This window comes from Anopheles stephensi, chromosome X (assembly GCF_013141755.1).
Source record: "Anopheles stephensi strain Indian chromosome X, UCI_ANSTEP_V1.0, whole genome shotgun sequence".
Taxonomy (NCBI): domain Eukaryota; kingdom Metazoa; phylum Arthropoda; class Insecta; order Diptera; family Culicidae; genus Anopheles; species Anopheles stephensi.
In genome coordinates this window covers 22079664-22100762 of record NC_050201.1, presented here as the reverse complement: position 1 = coordinate 22100762, position 21099 = coordinate 22079664, and the positions used below count along the sequence as shown (strand labels likewise).

Sequence of the window (21099 nt, the reverse complement as noted above, 5' to 3'; positions counted from 1 at the left end):
ACAATCGACCGTTGATTTCGCATGGTACAGCTGTTCAGGACATTTGTCTGCTTTTCACAAAACGCTATCAACTCATTGTAGGAGTCAATCTTATGATCAGCCGAATATTGTTCTCATGCTAGAAGAGTTACAAAATCCAATTTATACGTCACCAGTGATGTTAGCGGTGTATCCCAGCTCTGGATCGGTTCCATCCCCCTCACCAGCCGCTTTGTCTCATTTACTAGGCGAGACAATTCTTCCACCGACGACCCGTTCATTGGCTCCAGCTACAAGGCTTTGAAATATCATACCGGTCATGTAACCACTTCTACGTTGCTTCATAATTCTCGGCTACTAGTTGCGTGTGATCATACTGCGTAGCTGCGTCTCCTTGAACGCAGTCAACAAATACTGCAACTTTGTCACTTCCGATAGTTCGACCGCATCATGAACCATTGAAGTGAATCGATCCTTAAATGTGAGCCAGTTGGTCACATCACCGTCGTACGAAGGAAGGTTGATTTCAGCTGAACGCACTTTAGGATGGTACGTTGACGTCTGGACGAATGTGCTGCTAGCTGCTGGAACACCTGTCACCTCCGGGTGCAAGTTGGTCTTCCACATACGTTCTATTGAACTGCTTCAGCTTCTCTGCTAACGCATGTTCATCACACTCATCCTGATACAGTAATTGTCTTCTTGCATTAATAAACTCTTTTCGAATGTCTTCTAATTGTTCTAATTGCACTAGAACCTGCGCACTATACCTCTCGGCATCGTAATTGTCCACAAACTCCTTAAACTGGTCAGTTCCACGCAAACAGTCACAGTACATTCGCCTCAACCTTCTAAATTGCCAGGCCTTTGTGTCGGCGACCCTGCTGGCACTTCTGGTTTGTCCGAAGTCGGCATGTTAGCACACTGTTATTAAACACCGAAATACAAAAAATGTTCACTTAATTGCCTGGCGTACTCACACCTTATACCACGCTGTGAAATCTCCACGTGGTTTTGCTGGACACAAAATTGCTTCCTTGCCTAGCACAAAATGGCTGTCTTGATTCTATTGTTCAGAACGTGCCCACATAACAAAAAAGCGATATCCGACCTTACTACGACCTATATACGAAGTCGTATATATAGACTTATATATATACTTAAATATATATATATATATATATATATATATATATATATATATATATATATATATATATATATATATATATATATATATATATATATATATATATATATAAATCAAAGTTTGTAAAATACACATATGTTAAAACATTGTTGGAAAAGTGGAGTATGTTAGACTGGTAACGGAATCTATAATTAAAAAACAAGTGAGTATAACGCGATATAATGTGTTTTTGTACAACGATTAGAGCTACCACAAATACTCGTGCTCCAATGTATAAAATTTCCTGCAACACACTAACGGGAATCCAATTTATTTACAGCATCAACTTATTATGCCGTTCACAATCGTCCAAACGCGTGGTCCCAAAGGGTACGGGGAGTTGTCTATCGTTCCTGATTCCTGGGTCCAAGGAACGAGCAATGAAAACACTTATATATTATGGCCAAACCTGAAAGGAAACATTAACACGTTCGGCCCCAAGCGCAAATCGGTATAGTTTCCTGCTGGCCCAAAAATCACAGAGCGCAGCACCGAACAATGCAATCGCTCAGAACGCGCTTGAGATCTCAATGGCTTTGTTGGAGAGAAAGAGACAGCATAGTCGGTGTTTCGTTCGTTCTAACAGAAGAGTACTCTTGGTTTATTTTTTGACCAACTTTTGTTCCTGGGAGCGTTTGCGAACATGTTATCACTTGTAACTGCCGATTTCTTACTATTGAACTTGCATTTAGTAAGATCTGTATTTTCACCTCAGTTGTTCGATTTTACTCGGTGGAAATACAGCGCAGAACAGCATTTTTTACCGTCAAGATGTCCAACGTGATTGAAAGCGATGAGGATAGTAACGGAGTGCTAGATTTTCAGAGAAAAAATAGGAATCGCATAGAATCAGACTCAGACTCGGACTCAGAGAAAACATGTGCAAGTGATGATATCGAAGAAATGCTCCACGAATTAGTCTGAGCTGAAGAAGACGAAATGAGCAAAGCCACTGATGCGTTGCCCAACATTGAATGGGACCAGTTTTGTGGCAGGCAAAAATCATTCTCTTTTACCGGAAGAAGTGGTCTGTTGTTGGATTTGCCGACTAATATCAGTCCAGGCGAAGTGCTATCGATTTTCTTGGATGAAAATATCATAAACCTATTAGTTACTGAAACCAATAGGTACGCAGAACAAAAATTCAACGTCAACGAATTAACAGCAAATGCTAGGCAGAATAAATGGAAGAAAACATCTGCAGAAGAAATTAAAAAAATTATTGCTCTAATGATTTGGATGGGCTTGGTACAAACACCACAAAAGAAGTGTTAGTCAACGGATCCCATATATAACTTTCCATTACCGCGCAGCACAATGTCACGCAATCGTTTTGAGGCATTGTTAGCAAATATTCATTTCGCTGATAATGAATCTAATGCAGACAATGGCAGACTAAGGAAAGTTTTACCACTAGTAGAAAAGTTGACCACTAATTACCAGAAGGTTTTTTCACCCGGTGAAGACATTGTTGTCGATGAAACAATGGTTCCCTGGAAGGGACGTCTTATATTCCGGCAGTACATTCCAACTAAAGCCCATAAATATGACATAAAATTGTTCAAAATATGTTCAACAGAAGGATACACCTGGTCTATCAAAGTTTACACAGGTAGAAACACCACCGAAAAAAGAAAAATTGGCGTAGCGGAAGAAGTTTGTGTCGAACTTGCAGAAAAAATTCTACATGAAGGACGAACATTATTTGTCGACAATTTTTACACAAGCTATGAGCTAGCTCTAAAATTTTTAAAATGTAATACGCACGTAGTCGGTACAGTACGATACAATAAAAGAAATATGCCATCCCATGTCATGTCTCACTCGTTCAAAAGGGGTGAGATGGTAGCAAAAGAAGACAAGAATGGAATTGTAGTGCTGAAAAGGAGAGATGTTCGCGATGTTCGAATTTTATCTACAAAACATGCACCTATCTTGGTTCCGGGCAAACAGTCAACAGTTAGTAGCCGTCTATCTAAATTGAAACCTCTTGCAGTACTAGAATATAATATTGGCAAATCGGGAATAGACAAGAGCGATCAAATGACATCATATGCGACAAACATAAGGAAAAGTATAAAATGGTACCGGAAGTTAGCAATGTATTTGCTCTTGGGAACAACTATAGTCAACGCTCATATTGTTTATCAAGAGGCAACAAAAACTAAAGTTGACATAAGAAGCTTTAGAGAAATGCTCGTGGAAGAGTGGTTAGAGACTAAAAAATCTGCGAAAGACGCCAACAATAGCAAAAAGTTAGGCAAATGCACATTTAGGAGATACGAAAAAATCCGCATGGAAAACCTGTGCGAAGAATGTGTGTTTCGTGCTACAGGAATAAACGCCAGGATGCAGAACGTGATAATGTTAGGAAAAATATCAAAAAAACAAATACTTTTGTAAATTTTATTTTTTTTTTAGTAAATTTTAAATTTGTAAACAAATACTTTTGTGTAAATTGCCCAAAGGCTCCGCAGGTGTGTAAGAATTGTTTTACCGAAATTCACTCTGGTTTGATGTGAATAGAAGTATCAATAAATAAACAAAATTTAATTGAAAAAAAAAAATAGTTTACTGCATTTTTATTGTTTTATTCACTTAGAACAACCATTATTGTGTATTTAAATTTTCGCACTCAAACATTTAATTTGTATTTAACTTGTACAGGAGTGTCACCCATGCGCGTGTTTCTGTTACCTATACTTGAATACCCGTCACCCATATTTGGGTGACGCGGGCCCCTGGGAAACATACCTGTCACCCATATTTGGGTGACGCGGTACTGAACGTGTTAAAGAACTGTTAATGAACGAGAACAGTTTTCCAGGAGAGGGTTGGACGAGACAAAAGTGCTGGATTAAACGAACCCAGTTGTCATATGCGAATGCTGAATCGGCAATAACGATTATGTCCGGCGAATCATCAACAGATCCCGAACAGGCGCCAACAGTCTCCAGCGCAGGAAAGCTTGCTTCTTATGCGGACATTTTTTCGGAAAGAGTAGTAGAAAACTCTATGAAACCGATTCACGTCAAAAGTGGGGTCGAATACGCATTCCCTCGTACACCATCTCCACCGACGATGTCATTAATCAATGAATATTCGGAGCCCAATCATCCAATCACAAAAGTGACAGAACAGTGCAACTGTAAAACGATACAAGCTTTGATCGAAGCACAAACAAACATAATCAAGGAATTTCGAGCTGAACAGAAGCGGGATTACGAACGAATACTAAAGGAACAGAAGAAAATTATTAATCGTTTGGGCATAATCGAAGTACAGATGAATTCTTTACTCAATCATACGGAAATAGGCACCACTGATACCGCTAACACAGAACACCCCTTCATCAAAACAGTAGAAGATTTACAAATATTTGAAAAAGATTTAGCAGAGGAAGAGTATTTCACACGTATGTCAGATATACTGAAACACAGTGTAAACGACAAAGACATTAACAACAGAATGTAAGCCACCCTAGACACTCTTTTTGATCGATTTTTTTTAACTAAGTGCACATGGACCGGAATTTCAAAATCAGGAACCAAAATTGCAATGAATTCATTCCATAACTTGTTCGAATTGTTTAAGTGTGTAGGAAGCACCAATATAATCAAAGCAACTGACGAGATGGAGATCATTTTTGATGAACATTTTAAAACATGCACTAGAACGACCCAAGGCAAAACAAATGCGGAAATCAACGTGCCGTAAAAGGAAACTAACATAGCGTAGGGTAATTAAAAATACTCATTCATTTTTACCGTTATTTCATTTTTCTTTTCATTATATTTCGCAAACAAAATGTTTATTTTCCAACTAAAAATTCTGTACAACATACATAATGCTTAATAAATGCATAATAAAGAATAATATTGTCAATCCCTCCAAATAATCGTAATAATTCTTGTTTACGCCTAAATGCATGCGATTTTGTTGCATGCCATAATACGTGTTTGTGAACGGTTGTAACAGTATTAGTGTAGGCATAAGATAGGATAGGATTAAGAAATATTGTAAATATAGATAGAACCCAAAACGCATTCGACCAGAGCAGACGTCCCCCCTTGAACAGCACAACGAACCATCCGAACATTTGGTCCTTCGAACCGGATAGTTCCTGTTAGTTACCGTTCCTATTGTTGTTTAAGTTACGTTGGTTGTGCAAAGTTATAGTGTTTATCGTCCTGGTGTTGTTGTGAACAATTTGCGCTTGCGCTCGTAAGAACTTTGTGTCAGTTGTAACCAGCGAAGGTGTAAGGACGGAGAACGACAGTGTTTTTATTTGTTTTCAAGGGGAATTTGTGATTTGTTTAAGTTTCACATAGTAATTTGTTCGAATGCAGATAAGTAATTGCACGCGGACTTAACTAAGCGTGGGTTCAGGGTGTTGACCTTTCGATTTGTCGGTGAACTAGTGAACTATCAAGGACGGACATTGCACAAGGTTTAGTGTGTTTACAGCAGTGGTATTAGTGTAGTGTTTCGTACGCTGGAAGGAAAGTTCATCGATGAACAGTTCGGTGCCGTAGCAAGTTCTTCGATAAGGATAGAAGCAGCCATTGCAACTAACCCACGGTGATTAGGCAGGAACGGCGGTAGTGGCAATTTTTGAAGCTTTATCCGTGAAGTGTGGAACAAGCTTGCTTGCAGAGATTGATGTTGTGCCGATAGCAAGGTTCAAATTATAGAATTCAGTGTGTGGTCAACACGTGGCTTGATAGTGGTATTAGTGCGAAAGAACTAAGTACGTTAACCTTACAACGCAACGCGTCAGAGTGAACAGCTTTGAGAGTACGACAGGGTTCATCAGTGAAGGTGAAGTGTTCATCGAGAATCGTTTACAGTGTCGGTCGTAATAATACGTGTGGATTTCGCGTTCATTTCGTAATCCTTTTTTGTTATCGCGAAGGAAGTGAAAAATATTTAAAATGCCTGCAGGGGACAAGCAACAGAAACAATTACAGCAGCTGCAGCGCTTATATCGCGATAGTTTGCGTAGCATTGACATTTACGAAGAGTTTGTGAACAATTACGATCCAGCCAGAGATAGTGACCAGGTCCCAGTGCAATTAGAACAGTTAGAGGAAGTGAAAAATGCATTTACAGATGCTCGAGCACAGTTACTCATCGAAGAGTCAAGCGTCGAAGACGAAATGTGGAATGATCAAAGGACATTCATGACAAAATATATGAAGGTGAAGGGTTTTTTGTGCGCACAACAACGAGTAGATGCAACAAATCTTGTGGCTAGCAGTACGTTTCAAACATCAGTGACGCATACACCATTACGACTTCCCGAAATCAATCTGCCTTCATTCGACGGCGATGCAACGAAATGGCTCACTTTTAAAGATCGTTTTACCTCTATGGTTCATGAAGTGATAGAACTCCCAGATGTAACAAAACTGCAGTATCTGTTGACGGCGTTGAAGGGAAGTGCAGCAACACCATACGATCATACGCAGTTAGTAGCAGAAAACTACGAGTCAACATGGAAATCATTGCTACAGCGTTTTGATGATTCTAAGAGAATAAAACGAGAATATTTCAAGGCACTTTACCAACTGGAGTCTATGAACGGGTCAAGCGCTGAGGAGTTGGCACGTCTTGTAAATGAGACCAGGCGGCTGGTACGAGGGATGGAGAGGTTGAATGAGCCGGTAAATCAATGGGACACTCCGCTTACAAGTTTGATTCTCTACAAGCTAGATTCTGCTTCTTTGATGGCCTGGGAACAATATTCTGCCGATCATGAGGCAGACACGTATAAACGTATGATTGAGTTCTGCGAGAAACGAGTGAAAATACTAAGTAGCTGCACCACACACACAACGAACGCTGTAGACACAAGGCCGGCAAGGGTGGTCGGCAGTTCATCACCACGTAGTTATGCAGCAGCGCGTCAGAAGAAAGAAAGTGCGACCTTTTTAGCATGTGCAGCACAAACTCCCAAGGCAGCCTCTAATACCTGTCCGGTCTGCAAGGCTGATCATAATGTGGCGAAGTGCACCTCATTCAGAAGCATGGACTTGTCCCAAAGGCAGACGGTTGCGAAGGAAGCTAGGTTATGCTTCAGCTGCTTAAGAAGAGGACATTCTATACGATTTTGCAGAATGCATGGCAGATGTTTAAACTGCAATGGAAGGCATAACACTTTATTGTGTATCAAGCAGGGAGAGTTTCCAGTATCAACAAGCTCAGAGACATCAGCGCTGCCAATTAGTGCGACACTTCAGGACAAGGTAGAGAAGCCACAAAAAACCGTCTGGTTGTCAACAGCTCTTATTTTGGTAGAAGGGGTTAATGGTTCTACGATTCCTGCACGAGCCCTCCTGGACATGGGAGCCCAGTCTAACTTTATGTCCGAAAGATTGGTTCAGCAGCTAAAACTAAAGAAGGAACGAGTTCACAAGCCGCTGTCAGGAGTGGGAACCGTTGCATTGACCGCGAACAATTTGGTTTCGACAACTGTCAAATCTAGAACAACCACATTTGTTAAGAGGCTGGAGTTTTTAGTACTGGCAAGGGTAACAGCTAACTTCCCATCGAGATACGTGAAAGTCGAAGGCTGGAATGTTCCATCAGGATTGGAATTGGCAGATCCATCATTCTACCAGCCTGGATCAATAGATCTTTTATTGGGGGCGGAAGTGTTTGCCGATATGTTGAAGCAAGGTCAGATCAAACTCGCGCCCCACTTACCCAAGCTACTCGAAACTCATCTTGGATGGATAGTTAGTGGCACTGTGTTTGAGCATCCTAAAGGAAGTATTGATGAAGCCCATATTGCGTGCTGTGCTGTTGAAGACGATAGTTTTGATACGGCAATGAAGCGGTTGGTGATGCTGGAAGACCTTCCAACAGAAAGAATTCGCTCAAAGGAAGAGGAACAATGCGAGCGCAGCTACCAAGAAACAACATACCAGAACGAGGAAGGCAGATACGTGGTTCAGCTGCTCAAACGGTTCGATTGGAAGACACTTGGAGAATCCAAAGAAACTGCACTGAAAAGGTTCATGGCTATGGAAAGGCGAAGAAAATCGGACTGCAGGCTCGACGACGCTTACAAAGCCTTTATGAAAGAGTACCTTGATCTTAAACACATGTCATATTTGGGTACGTATGCAGAAATCGATACAAATAACTTAAGACCTTCTTTCTTTCTTCCACATCATGCGGTTTGGAAAACGGACAGCACCACCACTAAATGCAGAGTTGTATTCGACGCATCATGTAAAACAACTTCTGGTCGGTCCCTGAATGATGTGCTATTAACCGGTCCGCAACTACAAGACGACGTTGTATCGATACAGCTGCGATTTCGGATGAAACTAGTAGCTGTAGTGGCAGATGTGGAAAAAATGTAGCGTCAGATACTCGTGAAGGACTGCGATAAGGCATTGCAACGAATTTTGTGGCGCAGCGATGCTAATGAGCCGATAGCAGTGTACGAGTTGAACACGGTCACATACGGCACGGCCTGTGCTCCGTTCTTAGCCATCCGAACCCTGCAGCGAATCTTTGATGATCATGGCACCAAGTTTCCGAAGGCAATGGCATGCAAGGCAGATTTTTACGTCGATGATTTGCTGTCCGGTGCAACGACAACACGTGATGCACAAGAAATGGCCGGGCAGTTAAATAAGTTACTTTCGTGCGGAGGATTCAGTTTAAGAAAGTGGGCATCCAATTGCCCAGAAGCGCTGAAAGATATTCCGGAAGATCAAAGAGCAACCAACCCACAGCATGAATTGGCAGCCGAGACCAGCTCTATTTCGACGCTTGGATTATTGTGGACACCTGAATCGGATATTTTACAAGTCCAGGTTAAGCTACCGATACAGGAGAGCAAATGCACGAAACGACAGGTGCTAGCATGTATTGCACGTATCTACGATCCACTCGGCTTCATAGATCCGGTTAAGATGAAGGCCAAGCTTTTTATGCAGCAAATTTGGATGTTGAAGGGAACAGATAAGCGCGCTTGGCCATGGGATGAAGAACTCCCGGAACAGTTGGCTCGAGATTGGATGTCATTTTTTATGCAGCTACATCTCTTGGAAAAGGTACGCATTCCACGGGTAGTTATTCAGAGTGATACGTTATCGATGCAGTATCACCTGTTCTGCGATGCATCAGAGAAAGGCTACGGTGCGTGCTGCTACGTTCGAAGTGTCTCGACCAGAGGAGAGGTGTTAGTTCGACTGATGATTTCAAAATCCAAGGTGACACCGTTATCTCAGAGGATGACCATTGCACGTTTGGAGCTCTGTGGCGCGTTACTGGCAAGCAGATTGTACGAGCAAGTAAAACAGGCAATTGGCCGCGATGAGCCTACATTCCTGTGGACCGATTCGATGACCACTTGGCATTGGATTCATTCCCCTCCAAGTCGGTGGAAGACATTTGTTGCGAATCGGGTTTCGAAGATTCAAAACCTTACGGAAGGAGCCAGCTGGAGACATGTGCCTGGAGTGGTGAATCCAGCCGATGTGGTGTCTAGAGGCTGCGATCCTGCAACGTTTATGGAGTCAACATCATGGTGGTCGGGGCCAGAATGGTTGGCATCGACAGAAGAAAATTGGCCAACAGTACCGGAGTCTAAGACTCTGGAGACGGGTGAAGAACGTTCCAACGAGTTAATACTTTCTTCACTGGATGAAGAAGGATTTATTGACCATTTGTTCACCCGTTACGGATCATACTCAAAACTTCGCATGGTAGTTGGGTACTGTTTGCGGTTTATACATGCTTTGCGAATGAGAGTAAGCAGCTCAAAGGTCCAGCCTAAGTTTGGTGAGGGCCTTTCAACGGCAGAACGGCAGCAGGCAGAATGGGTATTGTGTCGATTGGCTCAACGTAACTCGTTTAATAGAGAATGGAAGGATTTAAACGCCAAGAAACCAGTTCATCGAGCGTCACATCTTCGAGGGTACCAACCATTCATCGACAGCAATGGTTTAATTCGGATAAACGGCAGATTGCAACATGCATCTCTATCACCTGATGCCAAACAGCCCATAGTGATACCGAAAAAACACCCGTTGGCAATCCTGTTAGCTGAGTACTACCACCGGAAAAACCTGCATGCTGGTCCACAGATGATGCTTACCAGAATAAGGCAACGATTTTGGCTGTTGGATGGACGATCGGTGGTGAGAAAGGTATTTCATCAATGCGTGCGCTGTTTCAGATGCAAACCTAAGGCAGTCACTCAACCGATGGCGAGTCTTCCGAAAAACAGAGTGACTGAGGCGAGACCGTTCTCTGTAGCTGGCGTCGATTATTGCGGTCCTGTTTGGGTGAAGGCACAATCGCGGAGGGCCGCCCCTATAAAGGCTTTCGTTGCAGTATTTGTGTGTTTTATTACGCGTGCCGTCCACATCGAGCTCGTGTCGGATTTGAGTACACCAGCGTTCCTAGCTGCATTAAGGCGATTCGTATCGAGAAGAGGCTTGGTATCGGAGTTATATTCTGACAACGGTACGAACTTCAGGGGAGCTGCGAACGAGCTACACCGCCTATACGAGCTGCTCAATTCTCCTGATGACCGAAGGGAGATCTCATCTTGGTGTGCCGAGAACCAGATATCGTGGAAGTTCATCCCACCCCGGACTCCACATTTTGGCGGATTGTGGGAGGCTGCAGTGCGTTCTATGAAGCACCATTTGATTCGCGTCATCGGAAATGCGTCAATGTCTTATGAAGACATGACAACGTTGCTATCGGAAGTAGAAGCATGCCTTAACTCAAGACCTCTAACGATTCTTTCTAATCATCCCACAGATCCAGAAGTACTCACCCCTGGACACTTCCTAACTGGCTCGCACCTCCAGCATGTCGTAGAGGTTGATTTGAAGGATGTACCAGAAAACCGTGTGAACCATTGGCGCCTCGTTCAAAAACGACTACAACACTTCTGGGAAAGGTGGCGTTTAGAATATATGCAACAATTGAATGGGAAACACAAATGGGATTGCATTGCGACAAAAATTGTGCCAGGAACAGTAGTATTGTTAAGAGAGGATAATGTAGCACCTATGAAATGGCCATTGGCGATAATAACAGAGGTTTACCCTGGTAGTGACGGCATAGTAAGAGTGGTAAAAGTACGTACGGCTCAAGGCAATGAGATTAAAAGAGCAACTGTGAGAATCTGTATTATACCGAATCAAGAACGACAAATGGCACACGATGGAAGTTAGATTAAAGTTTGTACATAGCATGTTCTAAGGTTAGGAATAAACGCATGAAGCTAGCAATTATTTCACGAAAAGGATTACAAGCATGCGAGGTAAAATTAATGAATTTTAGGTGGTCGGCATGTTTACGCCTAAATGCATGCGATTTTGTTGCATGCCATAATACGTGTTTGTGAACGGTTGTAACAGTATTAGTGTAGGCATAAGATAGGATAGGATTAAGAAATATTGTAAATATAGATAGAACCCAAAACGCATTCGACCAGAGCAGACGTCCCCCCTTGAACAGCACAACGAACCATCCGAACAATTCTAAATAATCGTAATAAAATTCTCAAAACTAGGACAACGTATGTAGCAAAGGTATGAAAAAATATTCCAAATTTGTATCGATACCATATGCCACTAATTTGCATTTAATATTATCAGGACTGGTTACTATTTCATTGCATGACAAATAAGTGATATCACCAAGACATATATTGATAGTTCTTGATGGGAAAGGAGATACAAAGAAATCTGTCACGTTAGTAATTTCTTGACCAAATACACTTATGTTGTTGTTATGTTCCGAAGCCTTAATGAATTTGACTACTTGATTGTTTTTATTCATGAACCACTCATTTGCACTGCCTTTGCATAGAATAAAATTTGGCATTTGTAAAATTGTATCTCCATTTTTTTAGATTTACATGCAATTGGAGATTTTTTATAATTCTTACTCCGAATATTGTGAGTACATGCTTCGATCTCAGATAATCGATTCACTATTTGTTGAAGTTGCTTATCACCTTTGCGAAGCTTTTTTTTAATTGTCCTAAGGCATTTTCAAAGGGATAAGTGGAACGAGAAGGCAAAGGTTCAAATTTTTGTACTTCTGATGAAATATGGATCAAATTGTGTACATTGCTAGTCAAATATCTTTCGCCGTAAAGTTTTCCAAAATCTTCGACGTAAAGCTTTAACATATCACCCGCAACTAACCAATTATTACGGTACACTTCAGAAGATAGCAAAACTACGGCACAAAACAAGAGTTTGAAGTGTTCGTAGTGTTCATGTGGCAAATTATCTTTTAGAATATAAATACTACTATAATTAAAGAAACTATGAAATTGTGTACCCTTCCACAATTTAAGAGTTTCTAATGGGCCAAGTTTCCTGTGTATTTCCTTAGGCAGTTTAATATTAACAAATTGTTTTGATATTTCCTCAATTTGATTATCTGACCATTTAGTTTTTTTACCTAATATTCCGCCTCTCCAGCCTAGAAGTATTCTACGTGTTAATCCAAGATCTAATATGTGAAGTATGTCACCAACTATAACATCTTCAATAATATGAAAATTATTCAAAGGTAAAAGAGGTGATACTTCTCTGTGATGTTTTCCGTAAGCTTTGCGGCGAAATTCCTCATCAGTTCTTAACGGCGCGTTCGTGTCATTGAAAATAACGTATCTTCCATCGTAATCGTACACTCCCTCGCAAGTACACTTAGTACATCCTTCCTTTGCGTTGAAATATGCAACCCCTAGCAAAAAGTTATCGAAGTACATCATTAGATTTCATCATACTTCAATATAAATAAAAATACATCATTAGATGGTATCGAAATGCTCCTGGACGTACCCCTTTTCTTGCGGACGAGGTGAGGGCCCGCGGCTTCGGAATTGTGTGTGACTTCAGTGATTGTGTGATCCAAAACTGTTCAACGGTATCAGTCCCAAACCAACACATCGTCATCCGGTAGATCAAGCGTCCGTACCTGATTCAGCATCCCTTCAACGGTATCAGCCCTAAACCAACACAAGATCGTCATCCGGACGATCACCGTTATCTACGTCCTTTCTCTAAATCCTTCCTTTCATCACCCGATCTCTTTTGAACACGAAACTTATATTTAAATCGGAATAAAGCAAAAGGACGACACTCTCAGCATAACCGCCTTAGAAGAAGGAAGCTTTCGTTTCTCTTAACTTCTCTACAATCCGAAGTGATAGTTTCGCTAACTGGCGCCCGAATAGGGACCTGAAGTCAAAGTGAGGTGATTTAAAATACCAACCCTGCACAAACGACGAAGGACCACTTTCGATCTGCAAATCATCAAAGACCACCTCTCCCACCAAGAGATTTTTCTCAGTATAGGAATTTTCCGCAACGTAGGAATATGTACCCTGAAGGATATACCAGTCAGCCCATAAATCATCAACGGATTCCTTCAACACAACAGCGTAATAATTACCCCGTATCTATGGAAGTTGATCCTTCAATACGATCGAACTCCTTGAGCTATAGCAATCGGCAAAGCTATAAAAAACCCTATCCTCGAAATGGTCAGATATATTCAATTGATAACCCATTGGAGTATGTTTCAAGATCACCGCATCTCAATGAAATAGATATAACTAGGAACGCAGATACATTTTGCAGCACTTCTAATCAACATACTGAAGTAGAAAGCAATTTTTTTGAATGGACCGCAGGATGGTGAAGCCTTTCCTTCCATACATCATCTTGCGAACAGTTACGGGAGAATACCCATTTTTAATCGATTCAGGATCGAATATCAACTTGACTTCGTATAAATTGGCTTCATCTTACAAAAGAAGCAAACCATACGAAATCCAAGCCCTTAAAATTACAAGCGCTAACGGTGAATTCAATATTAAATCAGCAATCGACATTGCTTTCTTTGAACCTAAATCTATGCTTAAATTTCAATTCTTCATACACGATTTCCATCCATTTTTTTGTGGCATTATAGGTACAACCATACTTTAAACACTTCAAACAAAGTTGTGTTACGAAGAAAATCGTTTGATTATAGCAACTGATTTGGGAACACCTTTTGTAATACCTTTTATGAAGTATGTGAAACAAAAAGAAAATAATGTGATTGATTTTAGACTAGATCATTTAGATCTCTCAGAACAAGAAAAATTAGCTCGTGTATTGTATAAAAATGAACAAGTTTTTTACGAACCTAATATAAAGTTATCGTGTGCAACAAAAGTTGAATGCCGTATAAATACAATTGATGAAATACCGATGCATCAACGGGTCTATCCATACCCAGCTGCATATACAGAAGATGTTATTTCACAAATTAAGAAACTTCTAGAGAATGAAATAATTAGGCCATCCAGATCCGCTTGGACATCCCCCGTCTGGATCGTTCCAAAGAAAGCAGATGCTTCTGGTGAAAAAAAGTTTAGGATGGTAATAGATTACCGAAAATTAAACGAAAAGACAATAAGCTATAGGTATCCAATGCCAGAAATCTTGTATGTCTTTGATCAACTACGAGGCCAACAATACTTTTCAAATCTTGATCTTGCATCAGGATTTCATCAAATTCAGATGAATGCACAAGATATTGAAAAAACTGCATTCTCTATTAATAACGGTAAATATGAATTTACAAGAATGCCATTTGGTCTGAAAAATGCACCAGCCATTTTTCAAAGAGTCATTGATGATATACTTCGCGAACACATAGGCAAAATCTGTTACATCTATATGGATGATGTAATTGTATTCGGTAGAACAATTCAAGAACATTTGGATAATCTAGTTAAAGTTCTTTCTACATTGAATGCTTCCAATCTGAAGGTTCAACTAGACAAATCCGAGTTCCTTCACAAGGAGATTGAGTTTTTAGGACATATTATTTCAAGTGAAGGATTGAAACCAAATGTAAAAAAGATTGTAGCCATAAGATTATTTCCCTTACCCAAAACAATCACATAATTGAGATCGTTTTTGGGATTGACAGGTTATTATAGAAGATTTTTTAAGGACTATGCGAAAATAGCGAAACCTTTAACTAATAGCCTACGAGGTGAGAAAAATACGACTTCAAATAGCAAAATAACACTCTCCGCGGAACAAATAAAATGTTTCGAAAAATTAAAAAACATATTATCCTCGTCAGACATTCTAATTTATCCAGATTACAGCATGCCGTTTATACTGACAACGGACGCCTCAGATTTTGCAATTGGTGCGGTCCTTTCACAAGGTGAACTGGGAAAAGATAAACCTATTCATTTCAGTTCCCGAACGCTCTCTAAAACGGAAGAGTCATATTCTGTTCCAAAAAATAGATGCTTGCAATTATATGGGCCTTAAAGACATTTAGAAATTATCTATATGGTACAAAATTCAAAATATTGACCGACCATCAACCTCTTACATTTACCCTTTCACAAAGGAACACTAATGCAAAATTAAAACGATGGAAAGCATACTTGGAAGAGCACGATTACGAAATTATCTATAAACCAGGAAAAACCAATGTAGTGGCAGATGCACTGAGTCGAATAGATACTCAATGACGACCACGCAACATTCTGCGAACGATAGTGATAATTTTTATATTCCTTCTACTGAAGCACCTTTAAACGCTTTTCGGCAGCAAATCATTTTAAACGAAGGAATCGATCATGTTGCCACAAATGAACCATTTACCAATTTTAAAAAAATTGACATCACAATTTCAAACACGAGTGATTCAACTCTATTGCACGTTTTGAAAAAATATTTTGACCCCTCGAAGCTAAATGGCTTGTTCACTAGTGAAGCTTTAATGGGAAAAAATCAAGAAGTATACAAGAAAAACTTTGGGAGACAGAATTTACTAAAAATTCGATTTACACAAAAACTATTAAAGGATATAGAAAATTACAATGATCAAGTAGACATTATATGCAAGGAACAAAACAGAGCACACAGAGGTTGCGAAGAAAACAAGCTAAAGGTTTTATAAAAATATCATTTTCCAAAAATGGCTCAACAAATCAAAAATTTTATTCGAAATTGCAGAACATGCAACGAATGCAAGTATGATAGAAACCCCTTTAAATCTCCTTTGACAAAAACACCATTGCCAAGTGCACCCTTCGAAATAATGCACGTAGACATTCTGTTTATGAATAAACTTTATTTTTTAACCAGTATTGACAAATTTTCAAAATATGCTCAAGTAGTCAAAATTGATTCTAGAGCTGTTGTGGACATACTCCCAGCTCTAAAAGAAATAATAAAGTTATCGTTATGGATGGAGAAAAATCATTCAACTCAGGAAATGTAAGGGAATTCTTCAACACTTTTAATATTCAGCCTTATATCACAGCAACAGGCAGGAGTGAGATGAATGGTGTTGTAGAGAGATTTCATTCTACCCTTATAGAAATTTGTCGCATAACACAGTCAGATCATCCTTTCTACAATCCTATCGAATTAATGAATATCGCAGTGCGCAAGTATAATAATTCTATTCATTCAAGTACTACATACACGCCGCTTGAGATTATAACACCTTCCGAACATACGATGACGATTATGCAAAAAGTTAGGGATAACATAAAGAAGAAACAAGAAAAGACATTTGCTCTTACAACAAGAATAAAAAAGAACGGGTTATAACAACCAAATCAAAGGTGTTTATGAAAGCGAAGCGTAGACAAATTACTACACCAATTCGTAGAAGCAAAAGATGGGACACAAAAGGCACTGTCTGGAAATTTATCGCAGGAAACCCAGACGAAAACGATCTAAAACTAATTCAAAGATTTTACAATGCAATTAACAGAAATGTTACTCCGTGTGAAAGATGCTCTACAATTATACAAGGATTCATCAGCAGAATTCCATTCGTTATATATCTTGATGAACCTCAAATATCTTTCTGAAAAATAAGGACTAATTACAGATAGCATCACCCTAGCTAAACTTGGAATCACTAATCCACGTATACTCAATAGTAAAGTAGCAAATTTAATAATGGTTGATATAAGAAAGCAAAACATAACGGTGCATACGATATCCGAGGCGTTAACATATACAAACACGAAAATAGCGACGAATAACAATGAATTATTGTTTATAATAAGTTGTCCTAGATTAAGCGAAAACATTCTGAACAAAATCCAAGTCTATGGCATAAATAACATAGGAAAACAGATCCACGTTCCTCATCCCTATCACCTTTCCCATAAATTGCAAATGTTTACCGTCGCATCACTGGATAAGGACTTTTATAATACGCAAGATCTACAAGAAGACAACTCGTCGTGCATACCGGCAATTATGAAGGGACAACCAGCATCTTGCGATTTTGTATCGAATCCACCAACACAAGAAGTTTTGACTTTAGATAGAAGTCACTTGCTCATCAGTTCATCCGTTTGGTTCACATTTGATACTACGTGTGGCATACAAAAGAGAAACTGTAATATGGAGGAAATACGGTCGCCAAGTAACATGGAGGAAAACGGTCACCATGTGATACGCGGGGTCGGTCGGTCTTTTTCGACGGGGCTTTGCGCATATTCGATTTGAGTCGCGCCGTACTTACGTGGTTCATTTGGGTTTCGACAAGAGTGACGAACAGCAACTTGCTGAGCGAACCAATTCTTCCCTTTATCGATTGTCCAGGCAATCGTGAAGATTCCATAGGAGAATCTTCCTTACTGGATTGTTGGAGACATCGAGGCCTTACCTTTGGTAGGGGGACACTCGAAGCTCATCGGCGTTGAGTCGGCCAGGCGACTCTAGATGTTCAGAAGGAACATTCCTTACTGGCTCGTTGGAACCTTTGAGGCCTTACCTTGGGTAGGGGGACTCTCAAAGCTCTTGAAAGGAATTGGACGTCAGATTTGAGTTGCGTCAAGTCTCAGCCCAGAACCAACTCTCTCGTTGGCTGGGGAAGACAGCTTTATTTATACCAAAAATTTCTTAGTTTATGGTTAGTTCATTCGCCTTAAGTTAGGTTAAAACTCTTTACGTTATTGAGTAACTTCTTGGTTGACGGCAAGAGCATAGCGCTTCGTTGTAAACAAAAGAATCAAGTTACTTATGGAATTTTCCTTAGGGTGATTTGGTTTTGAGTCGTTTCCGTTTCTTTATTCATCAACCTGCTGATATGAAATAATTATTCATTAATTTGCTTGTTTCGGGGCGATCGAACGCTGCGCTTGCATAAAATGTGTCGCTATGGATGAGTTGGTCGCGGTGCGATCGATTGCTGCGTTTCGTATTGCCTTGCGCAACTCGCTAGCCGAGTGCGCTAGTCGGTTTTTAATATTCTTATTGAAATGGGTGTTTGGTCAAATTGGCTGAATATGCTGTTCTTGGTGGGGTATAGGGTGCTTGAGTTTAAATAATTGTGGCGTAAAGTTCTAGTGTGATTGATCGTTCCTACGTACGTGTTTATAAAATGTATGTTTTCATGAGGTGTTTTTGAGATGTATAGCAGAGATGCTACAAAACCTTACTGGCTCATTCATCGTCACATATGAAGATTGTAATATTTTCTTCAATAACAAAACTATTTCAAGCAACACGATTAGTTTTCCGGGGTCACCGATAAATCTTCCTCTCTATGGGGTAGAAGTGATGCAACAGGACAAAATTGTTAAATTGAGTCTTGAGCATCTACACGAACTACATAAAGAATTAAGAACGGAGATGAATCAAATCCATTTGAAATCCCACAGCATCACATGGAAAACGTGGTCGATATAAAGCCTGATAAGCACTCCGTTTATAGTATTGATCGCCGTCGGTGGATACATTGTGTCAAAAATATGTAAAAAAAGAACAGATATCAACATCAATACACAATCAGCATCACAAACATCGGCAATCTATAGACCGCCAACTATGAAGGAATGCCTTCGTACGGAGTCTCAGATTTAAGGAGGGGCAAGTTATCGGAACAACGCTGAATCATAGATACAGTTATCAAAACTGTTCAACGGTATCAGTCCCAAACCAACATAGCATCGTCATCCGGTCGATCGAGCGTCCGTACCTGATTCAGCATCCCTTCAACGGTATCAGCCCTAAACCAACACAAGATCGTCATCCAGACGATCACCATTATCTACGTCCTTTCTCTAAATCCTTCCTTTCATCACCCGATCCCTTTTGAACACGAAACTTATATTTAAATCGGAATAAAGCAAAAGGACGGCACTCTCAGCCTAACCGCCTTAGAAGAAGGAAGCTTTCGTTTCTCTTAACTTATCTACAATCCGAAGTGATAGTTTCGCTAACTCGCGCTTGGGGAAGCGTTGCCGGAGCGTACACCACTACCGAGGCAATGTCCCTTAATGACAACTCGCTTACTATGGAGCAAACTATCAGCACCACGGCAGAGCGAACGATTGGCCAGGTGACACGTAACCAGAGGAAGGAATGGTTTGATTATGAGTGTAAGCGAGTACTATCTGAGAAGAACATGAAGAAGAAGAAGCTGCATAAAGATTCCGCAACGCTTTGTTGCAAAGACCGCCCTCGTCCCGACCTATCCAAGACGACATCGTAGTTCCATTTTCCGTTAGGAACTCCTTATCCACTTCCAAGCTCACCCGGGCTATGGTACATTTAAGCTACGTCGGGAGAGCCACGACGAAAAGGCAGCACAGGGTAGGCAGCACCGGGAATACGGAAACGGCAGCGTGAGGAGGCTATGAGACGCTGGCAGCAACAGTGGACAGCCAGAACAGAACAACAGCGAGCGCCGGGTTTGAAGACGAGGTGGATGATCCCCGACATTATGTCGTGGGTAAATCGTAGGCACGGGGAGATTGACTTTTATGTATCTCAATTATTTACAGGTCATGGATTTCTCCAGAGCTAATTCGTGGACAAAGGCATCCTGAACGGTTCGCCAAACTGCCCGGTGTGTGAAAACACCATGGGAATGTCGAGCACGTCATGTCCCACTGTCCACGATTTGCTCGGGCGCAGTACGAGATGCAACAGCAAAGCCTTACCCGCCTTACGATGGAAAATCTAGCGGCGGAGATGTGTGCCAGCAGCAGCACATGGGAGGCGGTTCGGACTGCTGCTAGGACGATCTTCAAAACACTTCAACTGAGGTGGAATGAGGAGAGTCCACCCACAGTAAGACGACGGCGACGGATACGACAGCGGACGAGAGAACAAGCGGGGCAGCAGTGGTTGCAACGCTTCTGCAACTCAGGATAACGAATTTGGGAGCAGCAGCAACAGCGACGAGTAACCAGGGTTACTGCAGGAGCAAAAACTCGCACGGTAGTTACGGCAACAGACGAGCGGATTGGAGCGGCAGTAGCAGAAGGAAGGCACGAAGCAGCAGCAGCAGCACAAACAACTAGGACGACGACAACAGCAAGGGTGCACAGCACACACGTTCTTGCATGGAGTACTACGCATATCAGCGCATCGGCAGGTTTCGGATCAGGTTGAGGAGGCGTTTAGTGCGGTCGCATCGGCTGCTCGGTCCGCTTCTCGGGCCAAGTGTCACGATGAATCCCACATAACCCAGATCAGGAGGCAATGTCATGCCGTGACGAGTCACATGTGAAGGGTACCTTTTGAAGGATCCCTCCCCGTTAACAAAAAAAAAAACAAAAAAAGGTGCGTCGGGAGAAGGAAATGTCACCTTTCCTAATAGTATATAAATGACCTGTATTCCGTTGTTAAATTTAAGAATAATGAATAATATATACGGCCTGGCCATAATATCGAAAATAATGCGAATAATGGAATAATAGATGGAACTACAAAACATTAATGAAATCAATCCCTACAACATCAAAATCTATCATCACTTACCTTTCAAAAATGCTCTGGCCGGAGAATCTGCTATTATTGCCCGTATTTTAACGTTGACTCGGCGATTATTCAGCTCCAGGCCCTCGTCCATTAAAACATTCAGCTCTTGGACTAAAG

General features: G+C 40.9%; 1 protein-coding gene across 1 annotated transcript; it reads left to right on the top strand.

The window, feature by feature from the left end:
• Positions 1-5074: 5074 nt before the first annotated feature.
• LOC118514688 lies at positions 5075-8567 on the top strand. The gene is made up of 2 exons (XM_036061745.1): positions 5075-5989; positions 6084-8567. Exon 2 carries the CDS (start codon positions 6103-6105, stop codon positions 8539-8541), a length of 2439 nt encoding a protein of 812 aa, XP_035917638.1. The 5' UTR covers positions 5075-5989; positions 6084-6102; the 3' UTR covers positions 8542-8567.
• The last annotated feature ends 12532 nt before the right edge of the window (positions 8568-21099 follow it).

What these genes read in the sequence shown, in the direction of transcription:
- LOC118514688 (XM_036061745.1), top strand. Translation starts at nt 6,103, where the DNA reads ATGCCTGCAGGGGACAAGCAACAGAAACAATTACAGCAGCTGCAGCGC.